The following is an 18,804-nucleotide window of genomic DNA, read 5'->3' on the forward strand; positions in this document are numbered from 1 at the left end:
TGATTTTTGTGTACTTAGCTACAGACCCCTTTGCCTCTCTGTTTGGAAATGAATCCTTTGGAAGTGGCTTTGCTGACTTCAGCACGCTGTCAAAGGTAATGTGAAATTAGTATCACTCAGAAAATGCATGAAACTCTGCAGTGACTTACTGTATTGTTATTTCTTATGGTTTTTTTATCGTTAGTTTTGCCAATAATTAAAATTTACAATGGTTAACTTTCTTGACAGTGGCTTTTTAGAGTAAATTGTCTTGCAATTCCATTGTGAAAAACACAAAGCTTTGTGTTTTCTCTGTATTTCAAATGGCTTTGAATGTATATAGCTGCTCTCAACTTCTCATTGCTGTACACACTGACTGTTCCTGATTTTTTTCTGTAATTTTCATCAATGTTTGCTTTTATTCTTCCTGGATTATGAGTTCAAAAACAAACTTTCATTTCTAAAGATGGAAAGTTTTGGTGACATTGCACTGAAAGTGTGTGTGTTGCTGTTTTCTTTCTTTCTCAAAGGCCAACAATGAGGATCCCTTTGGCTCTTCCACATCAGGCTCCATCAAAAATGTGGTCATAACTAAAAACTCATTTGAAGAGCCACCAGCCAAAAATGAGGATGTCCCTCCTGCATTGCCCCCTAAAACTGGAACTCCCACAAGGCCCTGTCCACCACCTCCTGGTAAGAGCTGATGTGAGATGCTGATTAGCTTATTTAACATTGGTGGTAGGGCAGTAATTACAAGGGGATAGTGAAGTATACTGGACTAACAATGAATGAGTGAGAAGATGTAAAACAAGTCTGTTCCTGATCTGTTTTTTTTTTGCCTCAGTGTTAAATTTTGCTTGACATTTGTGGCAGCATAGCTTGCTGTTTTTTCTGAGTTTTGTTTTTTGTTTCTTTTTTAAAAATGAGACAATATAGAGTTAATATGGGTATCTGCAAGAACACAAATGGCTACAAATTAAACAGTTGCTGTTGAAATAGGCTGTGAGTATTGTTTGAAGTGAGAAGCCATTGTGTTCTACCTATTGCAAAACTGCCAGTTTTAATGCTGCCTTTAAATAAATATTAAAGCAACTCTGTGTATGTGGCTGGAGTAAAATAAATTAAGCTAGAGTTAAGGTGACAGCCTCAGATGTTCAGATTAAATTTTTTCCAGGTTGCCTTGCCAGAGAGGTCTGTAGTGTGAACCTAGCCAATGCAATAGCAATAAACACAGGTTTCCTATGCTGTTCTCTGTTCAGCCATAGCTGAATCTTCTGGTTTGCTCCATGAATACACATCAATCTTCTCCAGAAAATATTATGATTGTCATCAAAGTTAACCAAACCTTGTTCTGGTTGCATGAAGTCCATGTTACAACAGAATCTGTACTTTCAATCTTTTTCGTTTTCCATAGATTGGAAAATACATTACATTGCTCGTATTCATTTAACTTTTCATCCTTCATTTCATTCTCTTTAAAAACTTCTACTGCATCACTTTCACTGCTACACTCTATGGTTGAATTTTAAAGTGTTGGGAAAACTATAGCATGAAACTTGAGTAAGTATTCATGTTTTCCCCTCGAAAGAGGACAACACAGAAAAAGTAATACTAAAAGTTTAAACTCAAGTGCTTAATTGTAATGCTGAAGTGAGATCTGTTTCATGCCTTGCAAGTAGCCTGTTTCATTGCAAATAACATAACATAAAAGCAGTTGACGTGACAAGTGGTGTTAATTTGAATGTTTGATAGTTTTTCCTTCTATGGAGGCCCTTAAAGGAGTGTGTGTGGGATTTTGGATTCATTATTTAGGAGTGGCTACAACGTGGTGAACAAATTCATTTTTAGAATGCAAGCACCTAGTGGCAGAAAAACAGTACTGCTATTAATGGATGACTAGAAAGAAAGTACCCTCTTCCTGTGGTTATCATGATAACCATTCCCAATAAATTCTTTGCCCATCATGAATCACAAATTGAGATATTGAAGTGTATTTGTTCTTAATGACTCTCTTGGTCAAAACAAAGGAATGCTTTTTTGAGGAAGTGCCTGTCCTTTTAAAACTTCCTGATAATGGAAAGTGTGCGGAAGGGCTACTTGCTTGCTTCTGATATCCATTGCCTTCCCAGGCACTGATGAGTGCTACCATTTCATGATTTTTGGGTGGGTTTGGCATATACTTCATATTCTTACAATTATTAGTCCTTCCTCTGTAAAAGGATTCTTTTTCTAGACGTCATTTGAAGCTGCTTCTCCCACAGTATTCAGGAAAATAAAAACCATGGCTTGTTTGCCAGTGATAGAACATGATCAGTGAGGGAAGACTATCATGGGAAGGTTATCTGAGAATTGTCTAAATAAATCATGTATTCCCCAGGGGAGCATTCCTAGAAGCCTCGAAGTCATTGCTGAATTAGAATCTCTTTTGGTCTGTGAAGAACAGAAGCATACGACCACTGCAGTGGTCAAACCACTTACTGAATTTGCTGGGTGAATTCAAGAAACTGCAATGAAACCTTTACTGTAAATAATAACATATGGAGAGAATGGTATGGGATGAAATTTAGCTCAACTGTTCTTGGAAGGATTTGGATTAATGTCCTCAGAGGTGCTGAAAGCTGACTGGGGTTAAGCTGAAAAAAGAACAGGTGTGGGCTCACGTCTGCTTCTATTTCATCTGCAGCTACTTAGGCAACGATGAACAAAATAGTTAAGCCTGTTTGTTACAGTGTTTGTTATATGGCTTAACTGTCTTCGTTTTTCTGTGAAATGGTGTGTGTTAGCACAGCGAGAGGATGCTTTTCCTTGCTGTTTTAGAAGACTTGCATTTCTGTTCTCTAAATCAAATTCTGTTACTTTGATCCAGACAAATAATAATTCCAGTAAGGCTTTTTTCATCATGGGTAATTGATAAGCAGAAGAAATTACTGTGTTGATAGAATAGGGACTAAAGACTTAGGAATTCTCTTCCCAAAATATTGCTACATCAGGACATAATTGTGCTCTTGAATCATTAACATACATGTGTTCCTTTTCATCTGATTACACTTTAAGAAATATTGGGCCATGCCCTCATTTTTTAAACTGGCAACCCTTCCTCTGAAGTCACGATAACTCCACTAATTTATCAAGAGGAGGTTGCATTCCAAATAGCTTTTGAATTTGTTTTTCTTTTTCATTAATACTATTTTTGGCGTGTTATTACCTGCTATCTTAAATTCATTTTAAATTCATTTTAATCTAAGGGAAAAGACCTATCAATCAAATAGACTCTTCAGATTCCTTTAAACCGAGCGATCCATTTCAGCCTTTTCCCACCCCAGAAATTCCCAAAGAACAAGAAGCAGATCTATTCTGTGATCCATTTGCTCCCACCAGCATCGGTAAAGAGGCTGACCCCAACAATTTTGCAAACTTCAGTACTGTGAGTAAACACTTTTTACATTTGTTTCAGTATACTGTCAGCTTTGAATCGTTCACACTGACATCTTCAGTCTAATTTAAAATATTAACACGTCTCCCTTTTGTACGTGGGATCTCCCTTCCACTAAACGATAGTTACATTTAGTTTACAGCTGAGGCTGCCCTAAAATAGAACAATGCAATAAATGATGAAGTTAATGTTTGTGTTGCATTGCTTTTGTGAGTTTGTAACACTTTTTTCATGGAGGCCTCCTTTTAGAAGTAGGACATTTCATACATTTGTTCTAGGTATTATTCATTTTATCAAAGCACACAGCAGATGTGAAATGTCTATAGGTATAAAAGCACGCTTAATTATCTAATTAAAAACACAACAAAAGGCATGATTTTAATCTTCCTGTCACTGAACTGTTTAGTTATAATAGTGAAATATATGACTGAAATAGTGATGAACAGCTTCATAATAGTGTATGTTAATGAAATGTAATGTGGTGAGTTTGGAATGGCTAGTAAATTCTAGATTTATGTATGATGCAGTGAAAAGTAGTGTCTCTTTGTAACCAGAATCCATTTCATAGAAGTCGTGGTGTCCAAGCAGTAGAAGCAAATCTAAAGGTTTGTGCATGCCTATATATGTAATTTTTATTTTATTTTATTTTTGAGCTTTTGCAAGGAGGAATTTTGGAAGGCATCATTTCACTTTCCATCTTGATATCTGTGAAATGCAATTTGCATTCACAGTAACATGATCGTACTGCTTTTTTTCTTCTTTTTTTGGTGGGGGGTAATAAACCATTTGCTTGATTGAAGCAAATGGAGGGTTGACAGTTCTTCAGAACTGACTTGTGCTGGCTGATGTGTCTTTTTAGCATGACAGTAATGTTACTGATTGCTTTTACTGGTTAGATGGTCTGAGCTAGTTTAGAGGACAGAATGTGAAATGTGGAGGAGGAAGCAAAAGTTAATGATTTTTATAAAGGAAAAAGCATTCCTTTCTAGCTGTTACTACTGAAAGAGTAACAAGTGAACTATGGAGAAAACACAATCTTTTCTACTCTTAAATACTAGCTCGAAGCAGGAACTAACTGGAGTACGTTGTGATAACCCTGTAAGACTTACCACCGGGACGTTCATGAACACAAGGGCTTCAACTACCTCTTAGCATTTCTGCATGCTGAGTAGAAACAAATTCTGGTATTATCTTTTGTATTGAAAATAATACCATGTTTTCTGACTTAGTCATTGTATCACAGCAGTTCAGTTCATATTCTGTTCATATCAAAGTACACTGAAAGGATCTGTTCTTTTTCTTCTCCACTTCTCCACTTATCACACTTATCTTTCTCTGTGTTATCATAGGCTTCTAACTGTTACCTCAATATTCTGCTGCTTTTTACCTAAGTGTGTTTCATCTGCACAATTAAAGTCATTCTACAGCTAATTTTCATAGTCACTGTCATCTGGAAAAGGCATCTCTAATGAAAGTACAATTAATTAGGATGTCCTGTCATGCTGGATATGGGTGTACTTGCTGTATGTTCTCACCATTCACTCAGACATTTTATAGACTGGTTTGTTATTCAAAAATAATTTGATTTTAAAGTATTGCACTTGCTGCTCCTGCAACCTTTTATCAAAACTTAATACTGAATTTGAAATAAAGTGTATTAAATGAAAAACAGAGCAATAGGGTGGCTTTAGTGCAGTTCTTAACAGTTAAACCTTGAGCTAAGCTAATAGTAATAGTTTACTGACAATAGAAAGCAAGTAATATTCAAAAACTGTAGTATGTCAAATGTTTTACTGACACTCACTTAAACCAAGAACAGGATTAGTTATTGCATTATTAATCTGATTATTTTGTCTTTTAAAAATGCAGTATTCTACTGAGGAAGACATGATTGAATGGGCTAAGAGGGAAAGCGAGAGAGAAGAGAAAGAAAGATTGGCAAGACTAAAACAGCAAGAGCAAGAAGACTTGGAACTGGCTATTGCACTCAGTAAATCTGAAATATCAGAAGCATGAAGTTTAGAATAAGATGTTGTCATATGTCAACTGTTTTGTCCCTTTTCCTGAATACCTAACCTATTTAAATGTTAATCAGAAGATTACATATATACAGAAAAATTAAGAAAGGATTTAAACTTTTGAAAGTGGTGTGTTCCTGCTAAATTCAGTCCTTTTGGTTATTTTTATTGTTTGAATAACTTAATTCTAGCATTCAGTTTCTCTCAAGTTTTCAGGAAAATAAGGAACATTTCCCAGATGTAAGCAAATCAGTTTGAAAATGCAGAAAATGAGACATTAGTTTGACTGTAATCCGTCAGCAGTTGGTAATTGAACACAAAGTGAACACAGCAATTATTCTGCCATGGCTGATTGTCTCCCATCAAGCAGTTAGTCATTTGAAATCTCTTCTAGAAAGATTTTAGTAATGCCAGAGTTGTGGAGTGCTTTATTTTATATGGATGCATATCGATTTATTTTTTTTTCTCTTCATTGAAGATTCTGTTACAATCTTCATGGAATCCAAGTCAAAAAGAGTGTGTCTTACAGAAACCTTTAATGCTTTTCTTGCATGGTCGTAGGTTTTAAGACCAGTTACTTTGTTTTATAAAGCAATTAAATGGAAGATTTGTGTGCATTTGCTGTTGGCCAAGATGACTGTCAGATAACAAGGCCCCGCTGCTCTTTGAGCCAGTTTTGCTCGTGAAATATGCAGATAAGTAATTGGCAAGATTGCTTGCCCGTTCACTGGCAAGATAGTAAGTTGAAAATGAAATGAGATTGAGAATAGAAAGAAAACGTCTGATTATTTTTTTCATTATTTTTTTAAAGGTTGCTTTTTTCCTGTATGTGTAATTTATTGAATGCCAACAGATAGTTGCACCTTAAACTGATTTATTTTTTTTTTAATGGTCACTGAGTGGGATTGATATGATTTTAATGAAAATAACTTAATGAAAGTAACTTATTGTTCACTTTGAAAGAACTCCATTCTGGAGAATTGGTTTAATTAAAATAATTCCAAAAATAATCTTTTGCCCTATCTAAGAAAAATGGATGGCAGCAGCATAAGCATCAAGAGATTTTTATTTCTTTCTTGCACTTTTAACTTGTGGTGTTTCTGTTGAGGAAATGGAAAAGTTTCAACACACAGCACTGGGAGGAGGAGTTGGACTCAGCCATGCTTCAATACACTTAACCTCTTCCTATTATCTGCCAATGCTGCTGTTGAAAGAGTTTGATAGTTTTCAGTTTATCAGGAAAATGGGGAACCGGACTGCGATGTTTTTTCTTTTGCACTGGGAAATGAGCATTTAAACACCTGCTCAAAAAAGGTAACTCAAATTTTTGCAAGGATTAAATAGTTAAAACTTATCTATACATCTCTGCAATGAGTGTACACTAATCTTGCAAATCATGCTTAACTGGATTACATAGTTTCTTATCTTTTGTTAAAAAATGTATACTCAGTGGACCAACACAATATTATTATGTATATATTATATATATATTCTTGCTTTCCTTTATGGAATTTAAAAGTTTTGAGTCATTTGATGTTACATTTCATGTTACTGACTCTGACTATAGTACTTTTACTCAGACTACCAACAAACCACTGCTGTGAGCTAAATGGCATTACTTATGAAGTTTTAACTTTTTTTAAAAAAAGAAACTTGTTCAGGTGGGATTAGCCTCTATTTATAGACTTCCCTTTTGTTTAAAAATTCTAACAATAGCCTGTAATTATGAAGAAATAAAGTTTAAGTACAGAAGTGTGAACTGTTTGCCTATTTTTTCAAAAGGGTGCGGAGCTGTAAAGTATCAGGCAAATGTAACGTGAGCGTGAGAAGGTGCTCTGTTTGTAGTCTGATGGGAGGTGGTTCATTTTCCAAGAAACAAGCTGCACCAACAGTGGGGTTAGCTGCAGTGCATATTAATCCCATTTGTCACTTGCTTCATTAGGAGTCATGGCAGCTTCAGTGAGAATTCATGCTACGTTTGCCTCAGGATTTTTGCCTGCACAAAGTTTGCAACGCTCAAATGTTCCATCCTTAATATTCCTCTGTGAAGATATGTCAGCATATCATGTGCTCTCAACATAAAGCACGTTTTCTTGGCTTGGTAAATCTTCAGTTTGACCCAGAGTATTCTTCTCAACATGGTGCGTCACATCTTCATGTCACGATGTGGATGTAGACTGCTTGGTCAGCAGTTCAGCAGTTCCAGCAGTCTCTCGTGTCTTGATGCTTCTGTTACAGCAGTGATCAATATTAATGTACTCATCTAAGTGGCCCCAAATATGTATTTTTTTCTGGTTATCTTTTTAATGATGCATCAGTTGGTTTAGACAATGTAATATTTTCATTAATTTCATTGGATTCATACACAGCCTGGAGGTCGTTTGCAACCACCTGTGGGCAGGTTTTTTTCTTTTCAATTCCTCTACCAAGTTCACATCTTGGACATACTTTTGCCTCCGACTGTGCTGCTTTCAACCTTGTCTTCCCTGCAAGTTTTGAGCTGTGCATATGATTCTACCATGAAACTGAAAGTAGTCGCTGTTCATCTTGATAAATGTGATATCCTTTTCTGTCTTTGTCTGGTTTACTGTCTTCTGAGGTTCTGTCGTGTAAAAGTTCACTGAATTCACAGCGAACCATTGTACTTTTTATTTAAGAGGTTATCTAATGTTTAGCAGATGAATTGGCCACCTGACAGCTACATTTCCAATGCAAAGTAACTTAATAAGAAATTGTATCGGTGGCATGTACTGGGAATTAATGTTAAATATCTGTTATCACTGCCAAGTACTGACAGAATAAAAAGGCAATAAAGGTGCTTAATAAAGGACCTGATATACTGAGTTGACTAGCTGTCTAGGAGTCTGTCTGCTACTTTAAGCCTGGAGACATGATGTGACAAAGAATGCTCCTGCTCAATTCTTAAAATCTGTTGTGTGCAACATCAGTATTGGGCTTCCTGGTTTCTTTGGTTATACACATTTCCTTGCCATCCTTTGCCACCTGACATGCCAGCCGTATGTCACTTCTTCACACAAATAGCATCCAGTTGTCAGAACCATGTTGCCTGCTGTTGTTTCCCCATTAACTTGTCAGTAGTTTCATTTAGCTATTGAAAGTTAAAATTCTATGTTTCAGAATGAAAAATTTTAGCAAAACTATAACTTCAGTATTGGAATGCTTTATTCTTTAGCCTGAACCTTCCAATGTGTGCATTGTGTTTCACAATATTGACAGAGCAGTATTTTTCATTGATATCATTTTTAGATAATAAAGGACAGAGCTAAATTATAAAAGGGTAAAATGAGAAAAGTAACTCATCTTCAAAATGTTGTCATTTCCAGTCTTCACGGAATGCTCTTGAATTTAATTCTGTTGTTTATTAGGGTGATGGTTGGGATTCCTATGCATCCATTGTTTACCATGGAAGAAGATTTGTCTTGTGCAATTGTAAATCACAAAATATAAAGTAAAGGAGATTGTCAGCAGTTATTAATTGAAGTGGACAGAAATCTTCCCAAATTGAAGATCCTTCCTGATGCAAGTTTGAAACTTACTTTTTGGGTAAGTAGAGTGGAATGTTAATTACCTGTATGGGTGTTACTGAACACCTCTTGCACTAAAAGTGAGAGACCTTGAGCTGCTAGGACCTTAGATTTTTGAATTGAAAATGAAAAGCATTAGCTTTTAAAGATCCTGTAGCTGATGGATGGGAAAATGCTGCACTGTTTGGATATTAAGAGGTCAAGATGTTTCCAATTATCTCTTGTTGAATTATTGAATGATTTTGGACAAGCCACTTTTTAATGCTAATCCTCCTCCTGTTTTCTAAATGACAAAGGGCCTGGCAGTATATCATGTAACTGCTGAAATTAAGAGGCACTCCTGTTTGTAGTAACAATTGTGTGCTGCTTTACTTGTGCATATTCCACAGGTAAGGAAGATTTAACATAAGCAGCTGGTTGTACTCTAGGACTGTTCAAACTGGAAGTAGATTAAGAATTCAGCCAAAAATGCTGCTCTGAGCAAGATACACTTGCTTGAGGATTTAGTTTGCTGATTAACACGGGTTGAAATTCTAACCTTTATTTCAGAGGTCTGTCTCAACAGCAAGAGATCTTTTTAAGACTCTGCAAACTGACAGCTTTCTCACTTTTCTGTCAATAAAAGAATTCATTAATTAAATGCACTCTTTCCATTTTCTCTCCACCCAGCTGCCCCTGTGTACTGGAGTGAGACCCAGGACTCCTCCCCCACATTTTAGACCTCAGGAACCATGTTGAGCTAATCAAAGACTTTTTTTAACCTTACACGTCCACTGTTCTCTAATACACCCATTGTTTCGTTATGTCAACCTCGTCCTCCTGTTTGTCCTGCCACTCCCTGCTGTGTGTGTTCACCTTTCCCTTTTTCCCTTGCTCATTTCCTTCCACAAACTGTTACCCTGTCAACCTGAATGCTAAGATTATAATACAACAGCTGATTGCATTGTTTTCAGCATCACGCATCAATGTGTAGCTTAAATTGTCTTAGCATTATTTTTTTTTTGTTATGCTTCTGTAAATGAAGTTGTCCTTACTCTGTTCATGCTGACCTGGGCTGTGTGCACGGCTGGGTGGCACCACTTTGTCCAGCTGCTGTGCTGCGGGCAGGAAGGCTCCAGCTTCACACCCACGGCCATTGGAGCACGCTGACATGGCGGCCGTCCATCCAAACCTGGGCTAGCAAGGAGCCGTGCCGTGCTCCTCTCAACGGGAGTCAGTAGCCCTAATTCCAACCTGCTGCCAGCAGCGATGCAAGAGCAAATTGTAAAACGTCACTCTTGGAATTTCTCAAGAGTGTCTTGGCTATTAGCACGTGGTTTTTAGTTGCGGTCTGGAAATTGCTTCACAGTCTTAATACTGAATTGAAGTTAAACGTCTTCGGGGTGGATTCCCTTATGGCTGACGGTGCCTTTGCTTACCTGCACTACTGTCCTCCATTTTTGTTAAAATTTCTGATAAAATTGTCGATGACCTGTGAGAATTTGGGCTCGGGCCAGGCTGCACCGCGGGACGAGCCCCGCGCGGGACACGGGAGAAAAGGCGAAGCCCCGCAGCGGAGCCCCGCACCTGTTCGCGGCGCCTCGCGACCAGTCCTCGCTCCGCCCGGGGCGGCGCCGCCGCAGCCGCTCACCTGTGTGGGCGGTCCGTCGGCGGGGCCCGGCCCGGCCCGGCCCGAACATGCGCCGAGGCTCCCGGCTGCCGCCGTTTCACATCATGCCAGGTGGCTGCGGCGGCCGCGCGCGCCGGGGAGCAGCGGGAGCGGCGGCGGCAGCCCGGGTGTCTTTTCTGCAGCCGCCGGAGCTCCGCGCGACGCCTCCATGGAGCCTCCCGAGGGCAGCGGCAGGAGCGGGCGGGCCAGGTGCGGGCGGGGGCGCGGGGCCGCCTCATCTCGGGCCGCGGGGGGCGGCGCGGCACGGGCTCGCGGGGCTGCGCTGCCGCGCTGCCGGGTGGCTGAGCGCCGACCGCCTCGGCCGGGGGTCGGAGGGCCGGGCGAGCGGCGCTTCCCAAACACGCGGCGCCACCGAGGGCGCGGAACCCCCGTTTTCTTTCAGGTGCTTGTTTTCCTTCCTTGTCTCGCGTGGCAAGTCTGTGCAAATGCCGTACCTGTGCTGCAGTCCTTCAGGAGCTGCGTTCGCGTCTGTCTTTGTCTCTGCCGTCGCGTTTCGGAGCGGGGCGATGCGCCTCGCCCTGCCGGCCTGCAGCCCGGCACTTCCACGTGTGCTCGCACTGCCTGCAGAGCGCACGAACTTCTGTGTACGCATCGCGTTCTTCCCTGAGGGCCACGCCAGGTTTTACTTGTGGGACCACAGTGATCATCAAGTTTCAACCCCCCCCGCTATGTGCAGGTCGCCAACCAGCATACCAGGCTGCCCAGAGCTACATCCAGCCTGGCCTTGGATGCCTCCAGGGATGGGGCATCCAAAAGCTTCTTGGGCAACCTGTTCCAGTGCGTCACCACCTTCTGTGTGAAAAAGAGTTTGCAAATCTGCGTGGTGTGTCGGAAGGTTCTGAACGTGCAGCAGAACGTTCACAAAGCGTCCCAAAGCGGTTTGTTGGATGCTGTTACGTGGGGGTGTCCAATAGACGGTGCTGGGAGTTCCGTGCTGAGGCCTCGTTGCCTTTCTGCAGCTCCATCTGCTGGAACCGAGGGTCACGTACCAGCACCTCGAGAAAGAACGATATTTTGCTTACCGTGCTCCAAAATGCTGGACTTGAGATGTGTTACAGATCAGGATTTTTGTTAAATAATGGAAAAATTATTAGTATTTTCATGTTATGGCTCATGTTTTTACTTAAAAGTATACCTTTACACTGAATGATGTAGGAAATATTTCCGTAGGACTGAGCTCGTGGTTCCTGAGGTTTTGGAGATGCTTTGGGAACAGACTGAAGTTATTAGGTTGTGGTTGGAGCACAGGACGATCTAGTGGGCTGCTTGGGACTGAGAACAAACATCAGGTTTTTGAGCAGGAGTGATGGAAAATGGCCTCTCATCCTGCAGTTTTTTGGCTTTTTGTCTTTGATGCTAAAATTTCAGTTGTCATTTGTGGGAAAACTGTATTGAGAAGGTATTTGAGTGCGAGGATGGTCACTCAGATATACCTGACTGAAATCTCAAATGCAAGTCAGGCAGAGTGCAGTGCTCTGTTATTACTGTCCCACCTGTTTGGCTCTGAGTGCAATTGTTGTCCTCAATGGGTGAAATCTTACAGCTGTGTTTGATTTACACCAATCCACATTTCTTGTTAGAAAGGGAAGAAATGCCAGGAAGTTCCCAGACTGCTGCCATTCCCAGTCTCAAATCCCCGCTTTTTTATTTTTATTTCTTAATGCTCGTGTTACTTTCTAAGTTGATTTTGCACTCTGTGAGTTGGGCAGAACAGCTGTGTCCTTCCCAAGGCCTACGAACAAATGTTCAAAATGGCTTTAGAAGCACTGGGTGGTAAGAAGCCTTGCTGCTAATGCTTTTACTGTTCTCCAGTCTTGATTCAATTTGCAGGTTCAAGAGAATTATAAAAGGGTTGTGCTGAAGTGCTGTGCTTCAATTTTTATTTAATTGGAGAGAATGTGGCATTGTTACTGCCAAGGTACCGTGAAGTACGCTGTGCAGATAACTTCTCAAATACCAACTCCGTTTATTGGAAGCTCTCAGGGAAAAATGCTCTGAAATTTCATGTAAAACAATAATTAAGGGCATGGCGACAGTCTCCCATTTGTCCAAAGTATTTTGTCATTCCTGAGTGTATGTTTATGAGAGCCTCAAGTACTTCTCAGCAAGGGAATTGGAACAGAAGCATGGTTTCTAAGTTGCAGTAAAGCAACTGTGACTGAATAGTTCATTTTTAAAATGAGTTGCATGTTTCTAATGCAAAAAAGAAACGAAACAAATCATTGCAGCTCAGAATAAATACTGCAGGAATGCCTTTGGGGCTAAAATGTGTGCTTTATCCCTTTCGTGTTTCTCACCACATTGAAATCTGGAAGAAGCAAGCATGAAGAAGTACAAGCCAGACTGAGACTGCTGAAGTTGGAGGTGTGGGTAGCTCTGGCGTCCTTGTGATAGCTCTTTATTCGGGTTATTTTTGGTTGGCAATGGAGACTCCAAGCACAGAGAGAGATTCCCCAGCATCACTCCCTCACTTCCCACTGGATCTTATTTCAGTAATACCACAGATCTTTCAGCTGATCTCGTGCTCCAAAGAAAAATAAATGTCACAGTTGCTGTCAGGCTTCTTACAATGTACATAGCAGATGTGAACTTGCATTTTGCAAAATCCTTTTGTTGTGCGTGCTGTGAGTTTTAATGTGCCCTGCCCTACTGCAGGATAGTGGTCTAGTGCAGCTCTTGCTCATTGCTTTTAATCTGGACAGGATTAGTCCTTTACAGATTGTGAGTAACTGTCGGAAGTATAGACCAGCCAGAGATAGCGAAACCAAGACTTGGAGGATATGGCGAAAAGAGCAAATGGATACTGTAAGGTTGTCTGAAGAACTTGAGAACGTTTTAAAAAGAAAAAAAAGAAGCATGGCATGATTCATGCCTGTTCTTCAAAGTGGCAGACTAGAGCACTTGGATCAATGAAAAGGAGCTGTTAAGCATTAATACAGAGTGATTTCTGATCAAAATTTAATCTGATTGCAATGTTGCTGCATTCTGTAACGGGTTGGGGATTTGCAATTTGTTAGGCTATATATGTACGTAAATTTATTTTATAAGCAGTCATAGCAGCAAACCACCCGCTGTGGTTTGCTCCGGAAAGGGAGCTGCAGAAAGGACACACGTATACTTTTTATTTGTCTGAACAAATCTACCTAAGTGAATTTATTGCGCTGTTTGCCTGTTCAAATACAGGATGAGAGCTGTCAGCGTAATGCAACCCAGATCCTGCTCGCTGCAAGTCAAACAGTGGTGGGACCAAGGGCAGAGCAGGAGTCTGCCGACTTGCTGGACTTTGCTCCTCTCCTGGACTGCTTGGCCACATCCCCTTGTTCCATGAGCTGTCACTGAAACCTAAGAGCCCAAAGCAGAGTGTGTTTGCAACAAAAGCCTGTGGCACTGCTGAGACATCGGCAGCTGTGTGCTTCCAGAGCTGAGTTTGCCTCAGAAATAAAAGGGGGCTGTAAGAAGGAGGGGACAGACTCTTTAGAGAAGTCTGCTGCGATAGGATGAAGGGGAATGGTTTCAAATTAAAAAGAGGGGAGATTTAGGCAGGCTGGAAGGCATACAATTTTTACAGGAAGGGTGTTGAGGCACTGGGATGGGTTGTCCATAGAGGGGGTGGGTGCCACATCCCTGCAGACACCCGAGATCAGGCTGAGTGGGGCTCTAGGAACCCATTGGAGCTGTGGGTGTCCCTTTTCATTGTGGGGGGTAGATTGGATGGCCTTTAAGAGTCCCTTCCAACCCTAACCAGTCTGTGTCACCATCCTTGTGTGGTTTGAAGTACTGACAAAGGTCTGCTAGTTTTAGAATCGTGTTGGTTTTGTGTTTCTCTATGAAACATTTGGACAGTATTCAAATCTTTCTGATTGCTTTGCTGTTGGTAAAAATAATGGCATTTCTGCAGCACCTTGAGGGTGTTAGACACAAGCCAGAAGTGTGCTCAAGAGCAGAGAACACTGCTGTGTTACTGCTTTGGCACGTAAACCAGGAAGGGATACAGTAGAATTAATTTTCTTACATAAACTTATTTGCTTTTGAGTTATGAAAAAGTTTCTGTATTGTCTGAAAAGTGAATGGCAAGGAATTATTAACCAGAGTTGCATTCTGGTTCTCCCTTTCACGGTAATGAGAGCAGTTCTTAAAAGTTCTTAAAAGATTGTTTCTGATCTGAACAGGGTCTGCTGGCAAAACAGAAAAGGGGTTCTTCCCAAGTGATGTGTTATTTGTTTTCTTTGCATTCAGGCATATTTTTCAGCCTGGAGATCAGAACAGTTGTCTCACAGCCTGGCTCTGAGCGGTCATCCTTGTGTTTAGAAAGAAACCAGCAAACTCATACTGGCCAAAGACAGTAACCACATTGTGTCCTCTCCTAACCGTGCTGTGTCTGCCCTGCATCACAAGAGCACAAGGCAGTGTGGTATTAATAACTTCTGTAATCAGTGGGGATCTGTTTGAGAGCATGCAGTGGGATGGACACCCTGCATACCAGTAAGCCAAGTCATGTTTGTAAGTTGGAGGTGCTTGAAATCAGGTAGGTTTTATTAAGAACCAAGCCTGTGACCTTAGAGAGATGCTGTGGGTGCTCCTCGTGTCTGCGTGTGGTTAAAGCTTTAGTACAGATACAGCCAGAGCAGCTCAGTGTCTGCAGGGAGATAGCTGCTTGGTTCCTTACTGCTTCCTAGTTGGAAGAAAAGCAGCAGCTCTGGGCATTTGACTGATCTCTATTCAGTTCTGTTTCACGCTGCATAAAGAGATTGCTCAAGAATTCATTATTTTAAATCTTTTTTACTGCATCGCTAGAAGGAGCGCTGGCTGAATATAAAGGCAATGCTAATGGTCGTCTTTGTGTCTGTAGTGAGGTCTTCAGCATCACAGGGGTGAAGGTGGGCTGACAAATACCTTTGCTGATGACACAAGTACCTTGAAATAGAGAAGCCTGTTGGTGCAACCCTGTTCTTTCTGCCAGCACGAGGAGTGTTTGTGCTGCCTTAAAATAGCTTGTGATCGACATTGTCTTGTAAAAAATGAAGCTGTTAGAGAGAAATCCCTTGTTACAAAGGGGCTAATGGAAGCCAACATATCATGTTGTCCAAGCTGTTAAATATAGAATGAAATTAAGAGCAAATACTTCGTAAGTACTTAACAGGAACCTTCTGAGCTGGATTTGTAGCCCTGCAGATGTGCTTTCCTTCCCTTCCGTGTAGAAGTTGGTGTGTGCTGAGCAGCCTCTGCTGTGCTCAGGCACGTTGTGGTAGAAGAGCAGCTGCACATACAGGCAGAGCTACCGCCAGAACCCAGGTTGGTGTTCACTACAGTGGCTTCTCTGATGTTCCCCAGTAAGATAAAAGCATTGTCAGTCATTACTGAGCACAGTTGGACTGGTGCTATGCAAGCCACTGAGACAGAAGGTCATTGGCATGATTACAGAGATTTAAGGTTTGTAGGTGAAATTTTTAGATGTACCTGTTTTTTTTTGTTGTTGTTTTTGGTTTTTTTTGTTTTTTGTTTTTTTTTCAAACTTCTCATAAAACTGACTCCTTTGAACTCAGCATTTTCAACGTTTCGCAGAATACAAGGCTGGAGATTATTTTTATTAAAGAAATCTGTAAAACCAGTAAGCTTATCTGCTCTGCTGCATAGTAAGAAATCAGTCAGCATCGTGCACACAGGGAAATGAAACCTATGCAGAAATAAATAAATAGAAATCCCCTTCCCCCTTTTGACAGTGAAAACCATTATGATTCTTGTGCTTCTGAACAGGCTTAACTTTTCATTAATATTCAGGAATTTAATTTTGCTTAGTGTGCTTATGTAATTTGTTCTGTGTTGCTGTTAGCATAAAGAGGATCTGCTGTTTAAGCGAAAAAAGCATTGCTTGGATGCCCTGAGTCATTGTCCTGATGGGACGCAGTGGGGTCAGGAGCTCAGGTCTCACATTGAGCCACAGGATGTGCTGGCCTTTGTGAAACACCCCAGCGGTGGTCCTTAGAGCAGAGAAGGATGGTTTCATAAATAATCAAAGCACAGTGAGAACCATGTGATTGTCCTCACAAGACCTGCAGCCAAAAAATCAAGAAACAGAAAGAAGCTTCTAAAACCAAGGGGAAGAGAGCCTAAACTTGGAAATATTCCTGATCTTAGTTTTGTTTTCTTTAGTTGAAAGAAAATGTGGGGGAAGAGAGGTTGTCAGAGCTGTAATTGTTACCAGTCAAGTGGTGCTCAAAGGAAAGCTGCCAGCTGAAGTCTTGGAGAACTTGGCAGGAGCAGCACAGCCCTCAATGCACGCGGCTTTGGAGGCTGATTTTGGAAGTACCGTACCAGTTAGACATCGGGTAAACTAGTGAAATGATGAACTGTTCTTGCCAGAGTAGCTCATTATCACTGCACAGAAGCACCTGGGTTAATTGTAAGTTGTAATTAGTAATTATTTCCAACTGGGAAAAAAATGATAATGTCTTATCTCGGGCTGCAGCCCAGGTACACGCTGCTGTTAGGAACTTGTAATGCAGTCATTACAGGGGCAGCCTGTGGCTCTGTTAGAGTAATTTTTATAGCAGGCGCAGCACAGGCTTTTCCTGTACAGGATGTCATAAAAACAGCAAGAGATTTCATCAGGTATGTTAATGTCTTCCGAGTATCTTTCTTATCGTTTTTGAGTCCTCCTCCAGCAGCTGATATCTTCGTTGTTGATACTGCTTTGTGTAAACTAACCAATGGGACCACGCACAGGAGAAAACTTTTACCATTAGATGATGTGCTCTTGGCAAAAATTAGCTCTTAATTGATCAGCTTCAGCAGTGCAGCTGCCTGGGTGATGGGCCGTAGCTCTCGGTGGTTGCAGCCTGCTGCCCTTTCTTACAGGGGCAGTGATGCTGATAAGCCAGCAAAGCAGTTTGGGAGTGTGCACTGTTTTATTTCGGCCATAGCCAGATGAGCTCAGCCCACTGATTCAGTTGTTAGTGCCCACCTTTGCATATTGTTGTTGTTAGTGTTTCCCTTTGCATGAGGTGAAAGAGGTTTGTACCTCCCAGGGCCCTGGGGACCGTGCCACAGCTGGGTGGTGGGTTCAGTCCTGGGCTGGGTGGTTATTTGATGGGACGAAGTGCTCTCACCTGTGTGCTTCTCACTCTGACAGCAATTAGTGCCTCAATTCTCTGCATTTCAGCTGGCCTCGTTTGACTCCCCATTCCAGTTTGTAGGCTTTTGATGCTGCTATGTGTTTGGGTCTGTAATTAGCTGGGTATTTGACTTCTACCTTGGTGCTGAATGAAGTAGCTGGTGCAGTACTAACTTGAGGCAGGTCTGTAGCTACCGTGCCAGCACCTCCCAGGTCAGTAGTAGCAGCGCTCTGTGCCTGGCTCCCAGCGCTCACCGTGACGTGCTGTGCCTGCAGCAGCGATGCTCACGTTGTCCCTGGCTGTGTTGGGGCTGCAGGCAGCGCCGGGGCTCGCTGCACCGGGCACGTATGGCCATGTCGGGGCACGGCACAGCGCTGGCAGAAAGGTAAGGGGCAGGGCACGGTGTTTTCCATGTGGATTAGAGGCAGTTCTGATCTTACAGCCGAAAGCAGGAGGGAATCTGCAGCCTGCTGAAGCATGACTAATCACTTTGATACAGCGTTCAGCATTTCTAGTTTCAGGTCTGTCTTTTTGTCCTGTTGTTTGTAGCAATGAGTGATCATTTGTGGCATTTATGTAAGGTGTGTGCCTTAGTTCAGGTCATAAGCCCTTTACTTGGGAGCTACGTGAAATCTCTGGTTTCCTTGGAGCATTAGGGAGGTGTGCAATTGATGTTATTGCTGCTGCTGAGGGTGGCACTGTGCTAATAATTCTTATTCCTGAGAAGATGCCAACTAATTAATGTATTCTGCTTGTGACTTGAACTTAAATATATTTTTTAAATATATGTATTATTTTTATGTTTTAAAAGGAGTATTTTGAACAGGTTTATTTGTATTGAATGGGCTTTGATTTATAATTGTCCTGCACGGAGATAAACAGAACAAAATAAAACCAGATCAAATGTTACTAGTCCAAATATTTCACAGCAGGAGAAAAATGTGTTTTATGTACTGTATAATGATTGTTTTAGGGTTTAAAAAGGCACGTAGGAGCCATAATACATGCAGGCATTAATTAACAAAGTTACTGTAAGTCAGGCTCAGAA

The 18,804-nt window shown here is 41.3% G+C and overlaps 2 protein-coding genes across 2 annotated transcripts in view; both read left to right on the top strand.

Annotated features, from left to right (window-relative positions):
* Positions 1-5,428, top strand: part of EPS15 (epidermal growth factor receptor pathway substrate 15) — a gene marked incomplete at both ends in the record, with an annotated part of 40,717 nt that extends 35,289 nt beyond the window's left edge. Inside the window, 4 exons of the mRNA XM_079535615.1 lie at positions 19-95; positions 510-672; positions 3,225-3,403; positions 5,282-5,428. Of these exons, the coding sequence (XP_079391741.1) occupies positions 19-95; positions 510-672; positions 3,225-3,403; positions 5,282-5,428 (566 nt within the window). The remainder of the gene's footprint in view (positions 1-18; positions 96-509; positions 673-3,224; positions 3,404-5,281) is intronic.
* A 6,103-nt stretch (positions 5,429-11,531) lies between these two features.
* Positions 11,532-18,804, top strand: part of TTC39A (tetratricopeptide repeat domain 39A) — a gene marked incomplete at its 3' end in the record, with an annotated part of 39,734 nt that continues 32,461 nt past the window's right edge. The window contains exon 1 of the mRNA XM_079536260.1: positions 11,532-11,691. Coding sequence (XP_079392386.1) covers positions 11,678-11,691 — 14 coding nt within the window. The 5' untranslated portion in view covers positions 11,532-11,677. The remainder of the gene's footprint in view (positions 11,692-18,804) is intronic.

Source organism: Tetrao urogallus (assembly GCF_951394365.1).
Source record: "Tetrao urogallus genome assembly, chromosome: 5".
NCBI classification, from domain to species: domain Eukaryota; kingdom Metazoa; phylum Chordata; class Aves; order Galliformes; family Phasianidae; genus Tetrao; species Tetrao urogallus.